The sequence below is a fragment of the Trichosurus vulpecula genome, chromosome 7, assembly GCF_011100635.1.
Source record: "Trichosurus vulpecula isolate mTriVul1 chromosome 7, mTriVul1.pri, whole genome shotgun sequence".
In the NCBI taxonomy this organism is placed as follows: Eukaryota; Metazoa; Chordata; class Mammalia; order Diprotodontia; family Phalangeridae; genus Trichosurus; species Trichosurus vulpecula.
The window spans coordinates 146,397,301-146,414,611 of NC_050579.1; the positions used below are offsets into that span (position 1 = coordinate 146,397,301).

Sequence of the window (17,311 nt, forward strand, 5' to 3'; positions counted from 1 at the left end):
AACAAATTTTGGAAAATTGGGCATCTTGCACTCATGATTTATCAATCAGATATTTATAATCAACATATCTAATGCTTTGGCTCATGACCACACCCCATATGGTGATCAGTTGAATTCTTTTTAACTTAAAGGAAGAGGGGGGAAAATAAGTATATCTAATGAACACTCAAAGAATGGATGTTTAAAATCTTCATAATTGAAAAATAAAATGGAAAAAAAACATTTTGGTGAAAAAGACTATGTCGAAAGATAATAAATACCTTTTGTAACAGCAAGTTATTTTGATCAAAATTTGTTGCAAAATTCCAACTCTAGATTTCCTCCACTATCATTCCCAATCTCTCTCTGATCTTCAGTTTCTATCTATCTACTGGCTCTGGCCCACAAACATGCTCATGTTTCTGCTGCCCTAAAAGAAAAACAAAGCCCCCAAACCAAAAAGAACTCTTACTTGATCCTTCTCTGATACCTATATTCCCATATCTCTTGGCTAAACTACTTGAAAAACCATCTCTACTAAGTTCTTCCTGTCCTCTCACAGACTTCTGAAACTTCCTTCTAAAACTCTTCAATCTGGCTTCCTAACATCATCATCAACTGAAACTGATCTGTACAAAGTTTTTTATTGTTCACTAGTGTCAGTCATGTCTGACTCTTTGTGACCCCTTTTCAGGTTTTCTTGGCTGGAGTGATTTGCCATTTCTCCAGCTCATTTTACAGAAGATGAAACTGAGGCAAACAGGCTTAAGTAACTTGTCCAGGGTCACATAGCTAGTAAATGTCTGAGGCCACATTTGAACTCAGGGAGATGAGTCTTTCTGACTCCAGGCCCAGCACGCTATTCACTTAACCACCTAGCTGCCACTATCCAAAGTTACTAACGATCTTTTAATCTCCAGATGTAATGGCCCTTTCTCAATCCTCATCCTTAGTATTTGACACTATTGGTTAACTGCCCTTATATCCTTATTTCTTCTCTCTCTCATATTGTATGTGATTTTACTGTTTCTTGGTTCTCTTTTCCTACCTTTCTCATTCTCCTTTCCTAACTGTGGGTGTCCCCCAAGGCTCTGTCCTGGGCCCTCTTCTTTTTTTTTCCTCTATTTTATTTCACTTGTTAATTTTACTTACTCCATGGATTTTATTATCATTTCTGTGTAAATGACTCCCAGAAATATATATATATATATATACACATACATACATACATATATATATACACACATACATATATATATATATATACATATATATATATATATATACATATATATACATACACATGCACACATACACAGCCCTAGACTCTCTCTTGAACCAAAACCCTATACCATCAACTTCCTACTGGGCATTTCAAGCTGGATGTCCCAAACTGGATCTCAAACTCAACATATCTAAAACAAAATTCAATGTCTTCCTTCTTGAGCCCAAAGCAAACAAAAACTTGTTGTCTGGCATTTAAAGCCCTTCACGATCTGCCCTCTTCTTGCCTCTCCAGTTTTCTTACACTTTCCTGCCCTCCCATCTACTCTACAATTCAGCCATACTGGTATACTTGCTAGTCCTTAAATGACACATTCCAGTTGTATCTTTTCACTTCAAGTCTCTTCCTCCTGACCTTCTTTTCTTAGATATGTTGGCTTCTTTCAAGACTCAGCTCAAAACTCTCTTCTGCAGGAGGCCTTTCGAAGTCTTCCCAGCCTTCCTCTCCAAGGTTACCTTCCATAGGTATCTTGTATTTACCAGTTCATGTACCTGTTCCTCCCACTGATTAGAATGTAAACTCCTTGAGGGCAGGGACTTTTTTGGGGGCGGGGAGCCTTTCTTTGCATCCTGAGTGTCCTCAGTACCCTCAGCACAGTGTCTGAGACATAGTAAATGCTTAATAAACAGTTGATTGACTTTCCTCTTAGCTTTGTTATTTTCTGATAGCCTCACATGTTTTCTTTTGATTTTAGCAAGATGAAAGAATAGCAGGAATCTATTTTGGGGGGGTCTTGCTAAGGTCATTTACAAACTCTAAACACTTAAAATATGTGAAGCAGCTTCTTTTAATAAATGTCTGTTCCTCAAACACTAATAAATAGAGATTCTGGGCTAGACTGCTGACAAGAAGCACTTCACACAGAGCCCAGGTGCAGAGATAAATACACATATTAGTGACACCTATTTTTTTAATTATGACAACAGCAAAAAAGTCTTTTCAAGTGAATTAAAAGAGGGCTGGAGGTATCTGAACCTAAAATCTTCCTTTGCCGAACAAGAAGTTACAATTTTTTCTTATACAAAGAGCTAGACAAGTCCCATCCATTATGACCTTTCCTTCTTTGTTCTGACTTGAACCTCCAAGGCAATACGCCCTCCAAAGTGGATTTAGATGGTGGTTCATTGGAAAGAGCCACGAGTCTGGAATCAGAGGATGAGGGTTGAAAAGCTCCCCCTGGCTCTGTACTCCAAATGTTACCTTGGGCATATCACTTAAACTTCATTGAGCCTTAATTTCCTCCATGTAAAATGAGGTAGTTAGACTAGGGCTTCTGAGGTCCCTATATCTATAGCCCTATGGACTCAGGGAGCTCTTCAACTTCTTTGTCATAACAAGGTCAAACTCATCAGGTCAGCGATCAAAAGTAATGCTTTGGGCACAAATGTCATCTTCTATGCTCTGAGAATTTTCTCCAGAATGAGGAGTAACTCATGCTACGAAAAGCTTTTATTTGGGCAAAAGTCACTCTAAGAAGACCTCCATGCAGATAATGCCTTGCACCTAGTAGACATTTAATAAATGTTGATTGGGTTGAATTTTATTGAATATAAAGACATTCCAATGAAGTGGAATTAAGGTCTTTTCTGGAGCTGAGAAAAAGAAGAAGCCATCTCTGATAGATCGCTATCCTTATCAAATTGCCAGAGATCACTCCCAATACCTCCAAAGTGGGATGACCTGGATTTAACAGCATAAGATAGATTGTCAAGCTCACTCTTTTCCTCAAAATCCATCTTGGATTATATTTAATGAAGTCTGGGTTATTATCTTTACAGTAGATGATTCATACCATCTCAAATGTCTACCTTAGGGCAAATAGGCTGAATATTATCTTTCAAGGAGTTATCCAAAAAGATGCTGACAGCTTGGAATTTGAGCTTTATGATTAAGATTGGCTGGGGGAAGGGGAAAGAGTGATGAGCTCTTCAGGCTAGGTTGAAATCAAACGTTGCCTGGTTCCATCTCACAAGCAGGGCTTCTAACTGTTTTGATCAGGGGAGGTTGTTGTTGTTCATCCTTCATTCTTGAATGCCTTCATGAAAAGTGAAAACTGGCCAACCAAGACTCTGGTGTAACATGAGCTCTTGGGATCCTGGATTTGGGCATGTCCTGTAATAATGCCAACTGGGTATGGCACCATTTCAGTACCACAGAAGGTAAAACATAATGATGATTCGTATTCTTCTAAAACCCCTCTCTTATGTGTCATAAAACCAATTGTAGTCTCTGCCATAAACAGACAGCTGAAGCCTCACTTGGGGATGTGGGATGTGTTTCCTCATGTCTGTATTGTTTCCAAATAGGATTATTATGAATGGCTCCCAAATGCGTCGTGCTTTTTCCTTTTTAAAACAGAGCACCTCGGCTAATGCTTCCTTTAACCAGGCAAGGGAGGTACAAAGAATTGTTGGGTATATAGAGATGGAGGAACAGCAAACACTGTATGCCATTAGTGGAGGTAACTAAATGAAATAAATTCAAGTCATGTTTAACCTTATGGCATGGGGATGATATCTGTAAAGAACACTGCAAACCTTAAAGCACCATATAAATTATAGTTATTATTAATTAACACTTTAATTTGGCTGTACTGATTGACCTTCACTCTTCAGCCTGAGGGTAGTTTCATCTAGCCTTAGGGATCCTATCCTGGTCTCTTCTTGGTGAGATTCTGGGCACCCAGGTCAGTGGCTGAGACAGGACCATTGTATTTATGCAGTCACAGAGAGAATGAAGCAGGCGCTTGAGGGCAGGGAATAAGCATGGCACAGTAGAAAGGGATGAATTAGAGAGTACCTGGGTATGGTAGTGGGAGAAAGCTACCATTAAAGATGGGAAGAGATTGAATTAAAGGTAAGGAAGATGGCCTTGGGAAGATGTTGCTGGCCAGCAAGAAGCTGGCCCTCAGAGACTGGAGTGCAAGAGGAAACAGCAGAAAGTTCTTGGTTCAAATTCCAACTTTGCAACTTACTAGCTACATGACCTTGAGTGAGTCACTTGATTTCTCTGGGCCTCAGTTTCTTCTTCTGTAAAATGAGATAGTTGGATTAGATCAAGGGTGCCTAACCTTTTTTTGTGTCATTCATCTCTTTCACAGTCTGATGAAACCTATGGCCTCTTTCTCAGAATAATGTTTATAAAAATTTCAGTTAGGGGTCAGTGAAAATGAAGATGTGATTTTTTTCTTCATCCGTGTTCATAAAGCCTCTGAAATCTATCAATAGACTCATGCTAAGAACCCCTAAACTAGATGATCTCTAAGGTCTCTTTCAGCTCTCAATCTATGATTCAATAATCCCATGATCATTGTGTAACCAAATAGTGACTTTAGACCAACAATGGCAGTATTTCAGGCAAAGACAATATTGTCTGAGTTGTTCAAACAGACTGCACAAGGGTGACCAGACTTATAAAATAGGAAACATACTGCCTGTGTCCACATGCAAACCAAGGTAGCCTATTGTGGTAACTTAATTGACTATAGATAAGGGGTGGGGGGGAAGAGAAAGCTTGATAATCCTGCCCAAAACACACACTAGTCTCCCTCTGCCTGATAGGATTCATTCTATAGGTGTGACTTTGCCAGCAGAATAAACAGACTTTATCCATGGTACTTATTTTACTAGGTTTCTGTTTTTATAGAAAGATCCATTTCCACTTTGACACTTAATCATTCATGTAGGAGGAAGAACAGTCCCAGACTGATTCCCTAACTACTAATCTTAGAGAAAGGTTTACCTTCTGTTCTTAACCCATTCCTCACACTTGAACAAAGAGGATCTTTTTTTTAAATATTCCTAACAGACCTATTTGTAATATTAGGATAAAATATTTTAAAGGAATTTTTTATAGAAATGGCACTCCCACTAATAAAGGTTTTACTTTTGAGATCATACTGTGGACTAGGGCTCTCTAACTAGTGACCAATCACTGATTCTTACTTCAAATTTAAAAGTCCTCACTTCCTCTTCCCTTCAGCATCACTGAAAAGCTTAAATGACAGGTAGCCAAGCCTGCAAGTGGAGGACCTTGGATTGAAGATGCTAAGTTTGTGACTGTAGTTGCTACATACCTAGACAGAATTCTGCATCTCTGGCCTTTAAAACACAGACTGAATGAGCCCTGAAGTCACTCAACAACTGCACCAAACTCCAGCTGTTTTTCCACTGAAAAGAGGAAATTCTCAAGGTCCATTTGTTGATAACCTTAAACTTGTTCCTTTACCAAAGTCCTAACTCTGATACTTCACGGTGGCATGGTAATGACTGGAAGGCTAACGGCCAGCATTAGATAAACTCTGGAAGATCCTATCAAAGAGAAAAGTCCTACAGTAGGGGTTGGCGAACTATGGCCCTCAGGCCAAATCTGGCCTGCCTCCTATACACAGATGACATGCCAGATATGACCTGAGGAGCCACAATTTGCCCACCCTGGCCTAGAATATATGAAGTGCCTGGCTTTATGCCTGGCTTCTGAAGACCCAGTCTAGCTAAGTTTAAAAAGGTTCACCAGCAGAAGATTTGCTACCAGATGATGAACTTTTGGCCCTAATAACTCACGAAGACTGTCAATGGGGGTCATAATCTGTGTCAGTGTGCAGACTGATAAAATTGAACACTTTGAAATATGGAAAAAGTAAATTTTGTGGCTCCTTGCCACAAAGAATCTAGAAAATCAATGCAAGAAACTTCCGTGGATTTACCTGCTCCTTGCTGTCTTCCCATAAGAACATCAGCTCCTGCCATGCAGCCCATTCCCAGAATGCAGACCACAATGCCAACAAAGTGCACAGCCTTGTATCGGATTAGCAGGAAGAACCAGGACAGGAGTATCACTACTGGGATGACAAAGCAGTCCAAGAGCTGTTTGGAGAGAAAGAACAGGAGCAAGAATAAAATATTGCTATTTCACCATCAGTTTGGTGCTTTGCTCAGAGTAGATGCTTAACAAGTTTGTACAATTCAGTAGAATTGGATTTTGTCAACAAACATTCACTGTATATCAATAAACATTCATTTGTCACATGTAAGGGGCTTTCGCTGAACTCAGGACTGAGAAAATAAAAGTATTAATTAGTAAAGATAATAGTTATCATTTCTATGGTCCTTGGAGGTTTGCACAATGCTCTCTCTCTCCCCCTCCCCCCATACATATGTATATACACACATACATACATATGATACACACATATATACATATATACGATACACACACATACACACTTCAATCCTCACAACGAACTTTGAAGGAGGTTCTCTTCTCGTCTCCATTTTACAGATGAGAGAACTAAACCTGAGAGAAGTTAAATAATTTGGCCAGGGTCTCACAGTTAAGGAAATGTCTAAGTCAAGATTTAAACTCAGGTCTTCCTGACTCCAAGTCTAGCTCTCTGCACCACCTGGGGCTTATAAGGTACTTGGCTTCCTTTGATGTTTCCTTTCATTTATCTTTTGTCTCAACTCTCACTCAGCCATCAATCATTGAATAGGTGTTGCCTCAGACAAACCAAGACCTTGGAAAGACTTTAACTTAGAAAGGCCAAGGTCACCCTTTCTTGGTCATCCTGCACCATGGCTAGTCCTCTTGACCTTTGTCTTGCCACTGGACTTCAATGACTCTGGAGGAGTGAGTGAGGCTGATGACTTTGCACAGCTCTGCCCCTCTTATCCAATTCACAGGCAAGTCAAGACATCACCCTTGTGATGTTATTGGTCCTCTTTGAGAATATGAAGGACAAACAACCACAATAATAATTTATATTATTGTAGTCCTTGTGTATATTGTCATTCTGATACTTCATTTCACTCTGCATCGGTTCATAAGTCTTCCCATTTTCTCCAATTTCCTCACCTATATTAATTCTTATGCGACAATAACATTCCATTATATTCACATGCCACAATCTGTTTAGTCAGTCATTCCCCAACTGAGCACTCACTTTTTTTCCAGTTCTTTGCAACCAAAAAGCATGTTGCTTTGAATGTGTTTGACTTCCCTGTGACCAACAGTAGGATCCTCTGAGTCAAAGTTTAATCACTTTTCTTATATAGTTTCTTTGTTCAATTTCATAGTTTAATCACTTTTCTAATATAATTTTTAATTTATAGCACCACCAACAGCATATTAGCTTCCTGCAGCCTTGAGAAACTTACGTAAATGACCAAGTATGCCTCAACGTACCATTAGAAGAAACTGAATGTTATTTCCAGCCAAAGCAGCCCTGAAATGCACCAACTTCCTGGCACTGCAGAGAAGACCAGACTCCAGGATCCTGGATTTCCGATGTCTCCTCTACTACCAGTGCTTTTAAGACTTATGCAGGTCATTGAACTATCCATTGTCTCAGTTTTCCCTCTTGTAAAAGAGGAAGAAAAGCTAGAATACTAACTCACTCCACAGGGTGTTGTGAGATATTGTAGGTGATAAAGCACTCTGACATGACCTAGGGCTATATGAATGCAAAGAAGGGCTATGATGATTGAAGGACAAGCCAGAACCCTGGGTATGTGAGGTATAGGGGGCACCCAAGAGTGGGAGCTATCATGCTTGATAAAGAGAGGTTGTAGTATAGTTAATTAGCAAGTTCAGTTAATGGTCCCACAAGACGAGGTAATACACTGCCATTATGCCTGTCTATGTGGACTGGATCCCACTCCCTTTTAATGGGTAAAGCAATGCTTGGTAGGGAATCATTGATGGGGGCATAAAATGGCTGGTGTTTTGGTTTTTTAAATACCAAGTGATGGTGTTTCATAGTGGAAATATTCAGATCCATGAACCACTATTGGCATTTTTATTATCTTGTTAAATCTTTAAAGGAGATCTCAGGCCGTGGAGCCAAAAGTCTGTATCCCTGCTGTATTGTACAAAGATAGACCAAAGATAAACTTTTTTGGTAACCACCATCACTATCAACCACATTCATTCATTCATTCAATAGCCATTTGTGTGTGGTACATTGGATGTTCTTCCCTCTGAAGTATACAAGATACCCTCAAATTTTACAAAGCCTTAGAGGAAAAAAGAATAAACACAACTGAACTGATCCAATCATTCTGGAGAGCAATTTGGAGCTATGCCCAAAGGGCTATAAAAATGTGCATACCCTTTGACCCAGCAATACCACTTCTAGGGCTGTATCCCAAAGAGATCATACAAGTGGGAAATGGACCCATACGTACAAAAATATTTATAGCAGCTCTATTTGTGGTGGCAAAGAAGTGGAAATCAAGGGGATGCTCATCAGTTGGGGAATGGCTAAACAAACTGAGGTATATGAACGTAATGGAATACTATTGTGCGATAAGAAATGAGGAACACACGGACTTCGTCACAACTTGCAAAGACTCATATGAACTGATGCTGAGTGAGGGGAGCAGAACCAGGAGATCATTATACAGGATTACAGACACATGGTATCTGTAAGGACTAACTTGGAAAGGCTTGACTCCTCTCATCAATACAAGGTTCAAAGACAGCTCCAAAAGACTCATGATGGAAAAAAACTATGCACATCCAGAGAAAGAATTATGGATTCTGAATGCAGACTGAGGCAAACTATTTGCTCTCTTTTCTCCCCTTCTTTTTTTGGTTTCGTTTCTCCTCTCTCATGATTCATTCCATTGGTTATAATTCTTCTTTACACCTGGACTATTATGTAAATAAATTCAATGTGAAGGTAAATGTAGAACTTACATTGGATTACATACTGTCTTGGGGTGGGGAGGGGGGAGGAGAGGGAGGGAGAGAAAATTTGGAATCGAAAAACCTGTGGAACTGAATGTTGTAAACTAAAAATTAAAAAAAAAAAACAAATTAAAAAAAAGAATAAACACAACTTCAGCCTTCTACTACCCAGAGATCATTTAGTCTGATCTCTTTTTAAAGATAATGAAACAGAGACCCAGAGGGGTGAAGGGACCTGTCTGAAGTCACACAGAGGCTGGCTGGTGGCATAAACCCAACTTTATTCCTGGTTTACTCTACTAGGATGTAAGCTCCTCGAGGGCAGGGACTATCATTTGTCTCTTAGCACAGTACTTGGCACGTAGTAGACATTTAATCCGTGTTTACCAATTAATTGATCCAAATTAGGCTCTTTGAACTCCCTATTTGCAGCATACCTCATCTTTTTCATTACATTTTCCACAATCACTTTCTGTTGAACTAGAACCCTACTCTCTTGGACTTGACATATAGTTCAATGGGACAGTTTAATGGCTGTCATTAATGACACATTGAGGGACACTTTTATATCTCTGGATACTGGAAACATAGATACAAGTAGCTTCTTACATATAATGTTATGGAAGAAACAGGCTTCACTCTGTTTAAACTTGGTCAGAGACACTTCTATTGTTATTACAAGTGACTGCAGGGAGAACCCTTTACTGATAGGTTTTCCCCTACCAGTCAAAGAACTTTAATTACAAGCAATTACACTTGATATTTATGGCATACAATGAAGAAGTAAAATCAAATACTGCTAGGCTAGATAACAATAGCTAACATTTATGTAGCACTTACTATGCACCAGGAACTATGCTAAGAACTTTACATTATCTCATTTGATCCTCACAACAACCCTGAGAGCTAGGTGATATTATTACCCCCGTTTTACAGATGAGGAAATTGAGGCCAACAGTGGCCAAGGGTCACATAGCTAGGAAGTGGCTGAGGCTGGATTTGAACTCAGTTCTTCCTCACTCTGGGTCCAGTGCTCTATTCTGAAGAGACCAGGATTGAGTATGCAGTTCTTGGATATATCTACATCACAATAATTTTTATCACAGTAATGATGAATGCTGGTGATGAGAAGAACATATTATGAAAGGCTTAATCAGTGTTTTGAATTCCCAAGGAGATCAGCATATGCTTCTTCAAATTACATCCATATCATAGTCACCTTTAGCCTCAATTATTTAATCAGGGAGCCCTTTGGCTCTTTAGGCTTCCATAATATAAATCACATATGAATTTGCTCAATGCTCACTCATTTGTGTGTGTATCCTTATAACATCTCTGTAAATATAGTTTTAGGTGGCAAACTCATAGCAGGTAAGGAGTTATCTTGTATGGTCAATGCCTGATGACCATACAATTATTTTTATAACATCTCTATATCATGTATTTTTGTGCCATCATTACTTTTATCCCCTTGCATAAACACACTAAGCTTAACTGGGTACAAGTAAGTATTGTGCTTCTATCTAATTATGTTCCAAGGCCAAGAAAAATGGGTACAAAATAACAGATGGAGAAAAAACTGATTTTATGTTTCTAGCCCTTCATCCTCCTGGGTACAGAGAGAGCTAGACAGGCTTACCCTGAATGTCTTAACCGGGCTACTTTGTCACTTAGCGTACATGGGAATTGCATAACAATTAGTAACTGAGTATTTTTAGCAAAAATATTGAACCGTATATAGTTTCCTTGGTTCAGGTTGGTACAGGATCTCAGTCTTCCTTAGTGCACGGTACTATGCTGATTTGGCAAGATTGGCTCCAAGAATCATGGATTTAAGTATGCTTAGAGGTGTAATGGCAAGCAAAGTGGGACTTTTTGCTGTTTCTTCTTTTGGAGTGCTTCTCAACACTAAGGCAACCAACTGCCTTTGGTTGAATCAAGTGTCTTTGATGACCTGCTTAAGTCACAAGAGTTTGAGTCACATGGTAGTATATATACTCAGAGGTTAGCATTTTGCTTGGGGGCTCACTCATTGGAAAAGTGTCATGTGATTTGGCCAGACAAGACTCAGGATAGCTGTTAAGGAGCCACCCCCCCGCCCCCACACACACTTTGAAAACCCAGATGTTGGTGCTTCCCTCTCTGGTAACTATGTATGTATTGCTATGGACAGACAGAAGCCCTGTCTGCTGATTTGTGTTATTTGCTCTGTTTACAAAATTTCTGCTTGTAATTTCTATTTGTGTTTTCTCTGAAGTTCAGGGTGCTGACTTTTGCCCCTGAACTAAGTGAATGATATATGTAAGTTTAATTAAAGTGAGATTGTAAACCCCTTTAAGTTGCTTTCCTTAGAAACACAGATCAAAGAACCTGCGCTAGCAGCCCTCCTGTGTGCTGGTGTTATTTAGCGGCCCTCCTGTGTGCTGGCGTTACTGACCTTACACCTCCACAGCAGCTGCTAGTAACATTGTTGTTACAAGAGGTCACTCAGTTCAACTACTCCTTGAAGCTGGACTTGACATCCAGTCTCTCTTTAAGGACCTCCAACAATAGGGAACTCATTTTTCCTGAACGCTAAAGCAAACCATTCTACCTCGGGAAAACACTTATTACTAGGAAATTTATCGCCAGATTAAATCAGGATCTGCTTTCGCAACTTCCACACATCATTCCTAGGTCTACCCTTTGGGCCTGTATCACATCCAATCAACCTTTCACATGATGGCCCTTTAAGTCAAGTAACATGTCCAGAAAGGAAATGAGGTGAATCTGGCATGACTCATTTTGGTTATGAGGATCAAATGAGTTAATAAACGTAAGTGTTTTGCAAACCTTAAATTGCTATGTAACTGGTATTGTTGTTTTCACTCTTTTGGCATGTAGCCAGGGTACGATGGAGAGGCTTCCCCAACTTGTCAGACTGGATGCCACTGCCTACTTTGTTGTTGTTATCGTTGCTTAGTTGTTTCAGTCATGTTTGATCCGTCATGACCCCGTTTGGCAGAGATACTAGAACGTTTGGCCATTTCCTTCACCAGCTCATTTTCCAAATGAGGAAACTGAGGCAAACGGGGTTAAGTAACTTGCCCAGGGTCACACAGCCACTAATTGTCTGAGGCCAGATTTGAACTCAGGAAGATGAACCTCTGTCCATTATGCCACCTAGCTGCTGGAGACTAATGATAAAAGCAGAAAATATTACAGATAGGGTTGTGAAATCCTAGCCAAGAAACTGAAGACCACAGGGATGTTGAGTGTTTTTACCACTGCTGTCAAGTGAAGGCAGAAGAGAAAGGAAGATGGGAAGTGAGAAACTGAGAAAGAAGATGATATCTGAGAACAGGATTTTTGTTTGAGGAACTTCTTAACTTTCAAATATCTGATGAGCTATGGAGTGAAAAAAGGTTTAGAATTGTTCTGTTTGGCCTCAGAGGGCAGAAGTGGGAGCATTGAGTAGAACCTGCATGGAGGTGAATTTCTATTCAATTATCATGGAAGGCTTCCTAACAATCAAGAGCTTTCTAAACTGGGAATGAGTTCTCTCAGGAGAGTAGATAGTGGGTTCCTCATCAGGGGAGATTTTCAAGTAGAGCCTAGATGATTATTTGTTGGGTTAGGGAGCAAGGTGGTGTAGTGGATAGAGCACTGGGCCTGGAGGCAGGAAGACCTGAGTTCAAATCCAGCCTCAGATTCTTCCTGGCTAGGTAACCCTGGCCAAGTCAGGTGCCTTGATTTTCTCACTTGTAAAACTGGGGATAAAAATAGCACCTACTTCTCAAGATTATTGTGAGGATCAAATGAGATAATATTTATAAGTCACCGTATAAATTATAGCTATTATTACTGATGTAGAAAGTATTCTTTTTAAGGTATAGATAGGACCGAGAGATCTTTCTAATTCTGTGACTGTGCATTCTTTCAAAATAGAGTCGGTTGAATAGGTTTTGATGAAATTCTTTGACTCCAACAGTATATCTCTGGGTTATAAAAATAGCATTTACTTTGAAGCCTTATAATCATTGAAGAGATGGATAAAGGTCACTAGGCTAACAGGAAGAAATTGCTCTGCGTGCTTAAGTGGCCATAAAAAGCCATCGGTAATCTCCATAACGATGCTAGATTGTCTTTACAAACATGTTAGGCAGGCAGCACCCTACCAAAGGGAAATCTTTTTACTCCTCTCCAAGAAAGTATCTCTCACCACTACTGAAGGTCAGTATGTGCCCTGAATCTCAGCGTCAGTAGATATAAAATGCTTTAAAGTTGGCAAAGTGCTTTAACATATATTATCTCATTTGATTCTCACAACAACCCCATGAGGTAGAGGCTATTACCCCCATTTTATAGGTAAGGAAACTGAGCCTGAGATGGAAGCGGGTGGCTCAGAATTACCCAGCTAGCAAGTGTCTGAGGCAGAATCAGTACTGCAATCTTCTTGACTCCAAGTCTATCCACAATGCCACCTAGAAAAGACTTACAGCACCAGAAAATTACCTGGAGGCCTTGAGAACCTTGTGGGGACAGGGTTATGATGACAGTTATGTGTCAGAGGCAGGATTGGAGCCCAGATCTTTTTTAACACCAAGGCTGGCTCTCTATCCATTTATGTGAGGGTTAAGTTTCTTAAGCTGGTTTACAAAATTGATACATTATCAGCTTACGTCTTCATGTTGATAATATGCCTTTCAGAGATGGGTGGAATACATACATAACAAGATGGAGGGATAACCAGTGGACAGCCTGTGGGCTCCAATGGTATTTTTGCAATATCAGGACTTAAGGAAGGTCCCAGGCCTATTGGGTGGATCCCCTGTGACGAATTTACAGAATGACAAGTACATGAGTCCTACAAGATGGAGCTGGTTACATCCGCATTGTTAGATGGAATCCTCATATCAATGAGATCATAGATTCGCTGGTTTATTACAGCAATGAAATGCAATCATCCTTATATTTAGAGAGCATCTTTTTGGCTTAGTGATAGCTCACTTTTCTAGAGAGTTTCCAGGTTTGTAGTTGTCTTCACATCAGCCCCTGAGGCAGGTATTACAAGGTAGCCTCTCTTGGCATTAGAAAGGCATCATGGTGGATGATGTGGAGCCCCGAGTCTAAAGTGATGAGCCATGTTCAAATTTGAACTCTAATGCTTACTAGCTGTGTGTCTATGAGCAGGTGACTGAATCTCTTTGCATCCAGGTTTCTTTATGTTAAATGAGTAGAGTCCAATCTAGCAAACATTAACTGTCTATTCTAGGGAGGCTGTGTGGTACGGTGGGAAAAGTCCCGGTCCTGGAGTGAGAGGTTACAAAAAGAGGCAAAAGACAGTGCCTTCCGTCAAAGAGCTCACAGTCTAATGGGGGAGACAACTAAAAAATAACTATGTACAGATAAGCTACAGAGAGGATAAACTGGAAATAAGCAACAGTTGGAAACAATCAACATTGCCTTCCATTTCACATTTAAGCAATAAATCTTCCTGGTTTCATAGGATAAGATGTTTGTACCACATATAATATACACACATACACACATACATGTGTACATACATGTATATATTACAGATATGTATATATATATATGAAGTAGGAAATTTACTCAGATTTATATATAGATACAGAAATATATAGATACAGAAATAAATTTACTCTGAGATACATATCTTAAAGTTCTTTACTCTGCATACATTTGTTGTTTTTCAGTCATTTCATTCGTGACTCTTTGTTGACCTCGTTTGGGATTTTCTTGGCAAAGATACTGGAGTGGTTTGCCATTTCCTTCTCCAGCTGCATATATGACCATGTAATAATGATAGCTGGCATGCAAATAGTATTTTAAAGTTTGCACAGAACTTTAAAACTATCTCATTTGTTCCTCACAACAACCCTAGTAGTAGGCGCTATCATTATTCCCATTTTATAGTTGAGGAAACTGAGGCAGGCAGGGGTTAAGTGGCTTGCTCAGGGTCACACAGCTAGGATTGGAACTTGTTTTCCTGACTCCAGGTCCAGTGTTCTCTCTATTGGGATACCTAACTTGCCTAAAGAAATATTATAAAACTTAGATAATACTACTTATATAACACACATATATATATTATATATAATATTAATTAATAATTAATATATAGTATTATTCTGATAGTATTAGCTGACATTTATATAGTGCTTAAAAGTTTGCGAAGTTCTTTCTACCTCATATCAATTGATCCTCATCTCAATGTATTGATAATGTATTTTTGCTTAATTTGAAGATCTTCCCAGCCATTAATAGGCCCATGTGACCTGCTTAAGTCATGTGGAAGCCTAAGTCATATGTGGTGGGAGTAGCTTGCTGAAGGAGTGGAACAGGAAAAGGTGGCGCAGAAGGAAGCTATAGTTAGAGCCGTGGGAGAGAGTGGATGCAGGCAAGGAGTCAGCTAGGATTTGTGAGTGTTTGTTTGTGGGAAGGCTTTGGGAATGGAGCTGCTCTCTGTAGTGGTAATGTGTTTTAACTTCTTTTTGCTATGATGGATTTGGTTCACTGGTGTTGGGATTTGGCTTTCTGGTGTCTAGATAAATGTTTTGCTTCTGTCTTCTATTTGGAGAGTCTGTTATATTTTGTGATTCAGAACCACGCCAGCATATTCATAGCAATAGCAACCACTGTGAATATTGCTTTGGCGATACAGGGGGGTGCTATTATTATGCACATTTTTCCAGATGAGAGTGAGAGAGGTAAAATGACTTTGCCAGGGTCACACAGCTAGTACATGTAAAAGGCAGGACTCAAATGAAGGTCTTCCTGACTCATACTGAATCTTTGGAAGATAGAAGTCAAAATCCATAGGAATAAGGTCAATCTTACACAGAGAAAGCTGCCAGCCTGTGTGTCATTATTTAAAAAAAAAGCGCAGAAACACCTGCTCCCAGTCTAGTGCAGAATAATGAGGGATTGACCTACTCTTGCCTTTCCAGTGTTCACTGAATTTTCTACCTTTTAAACACCTCTTTCTCTTGCTTTCTACTTCTCATTATCACTGCCCTCTAGCTATACTCCTAGAAAAGAACCTTCCACCCACACCTCCCCCCCTCCCAACTCCAGCCCAATATGTCAGTGGCCTAAGCTGAGGTGTTACAATGAGAAGGTGATTCAGGGAATTGGAGGTGGGCACTGGGCTCCCATCTTCAGCTTCTAATTGGTGAATCTCTTGTTGCTTCTAAAGGTGACAGATCTTTTTATGGGCCCTTTCTCTGGGAGCAAATTTGAAACCCTATCAGGAAGGGGCTTTAAAAAACAAAAGCAAACCCCAGAGTGTCTGACATACCAAGTTTCTCTCTTAGCTGAAAGGCCAAGTGCAAAGAGATTCCTGTAATTGGAAAATTTCACATTCACAGGCCACACAGGTGATACTATCCTTTTTAATTCTGTGGCCTAGAAATGTAACTACCCTAGAGTCATTTTCAAATGTAACTGTGAAGATCATCCCTAAGAGGGCTGTTTTTTCTGATAGAGACAGACCTTCTGGAATATACTTGACCTCAGACTTTAGCGCCAGTTAATTCAACTCTCTGAAACTCAGTTTCCTTATCTGTAAAATGGGGATACTGATATTTTTGCTGCCTACTTCCCAGGGTGCTTTGTAAACTTCAAAGTGTCATATAAATCTGCGTAGATAATACATTGTTAGGTATATTAGTTATTATTATGTTATTATGGCTGTTAACCTGAGTTCAAATATGGCCTCAGACACTTACTAGCTGTGTGACCTTAGGCAAGTCACTGAACCCCATTTGCCTTGCCTTCCCCCCTCCAAAAAGAAAAAAACCCAAAAAATTCTATGTTAAAAAATGTTCCAGTGGGGCATTGTTTTGTGTTTTCCTATTATGCCTAAGTAAAGCAAACTAACAAAATGTTTCACTGGGCTGTTTGGCATCCATTTTCTAGGAAATGTGTGTTTCTAGGATTTACACAGTGATTCATGCCTAGCCAATTTTCTTGTTACTCTTCATAAGGATTTATCACAAGCTAGTTCTTTACATCTTCTGCTGCTATTCATAAACCTTTAGCTGCTAAAGTACCTGTACTTCCACTACCAAAGAGAAAAAAAGAGGTCATTTCCAGACGTGGAAAATTTGGGGCAATTATTTAGAGATCGAGGTTACTGGGAGATGGAGGAAATTACTCATGGAGTGCAAGCCTGCCTAGGATCATTAAACAGGAATCTCTTGCAGGCTAGCAGATACAAGTTACTTTCAAATACACAAAGAATATGTTATTTTGGCAGTGAGGGAAACTCCAAGTATGGGAATTCCTTCCACCAGGACACATTGCAGCCCATCCAATACCTCATGACTCAACTTAGAAACTCCTTATTACCTC

At 39.7% G+C, this 17,311-nt stretch overlaps 1 protein-coding gene across 1 annotated transcript in view; it reads right to left on the reverse strand.

The window, feature by feature from the left end:
* SLC35F1 (solute carrier family 35 member F1) overlaps positions 1-17,311 on the reverse strand; it is a 148,522-nt gene that overhangs the window by 73,119 nt on the left and 58,092 nt on the right. Inside the window, exon 4 of the mRNA XM_036768254.1 lies at positions 5,970-6,129. Coding sequence (XP_036624149.1) covers positions 5,970-6,129 — 160 coding nt within the window. The remainder of the gene's footprint in view (positions 1-5,969; positions 6,130-17,311) is intronic.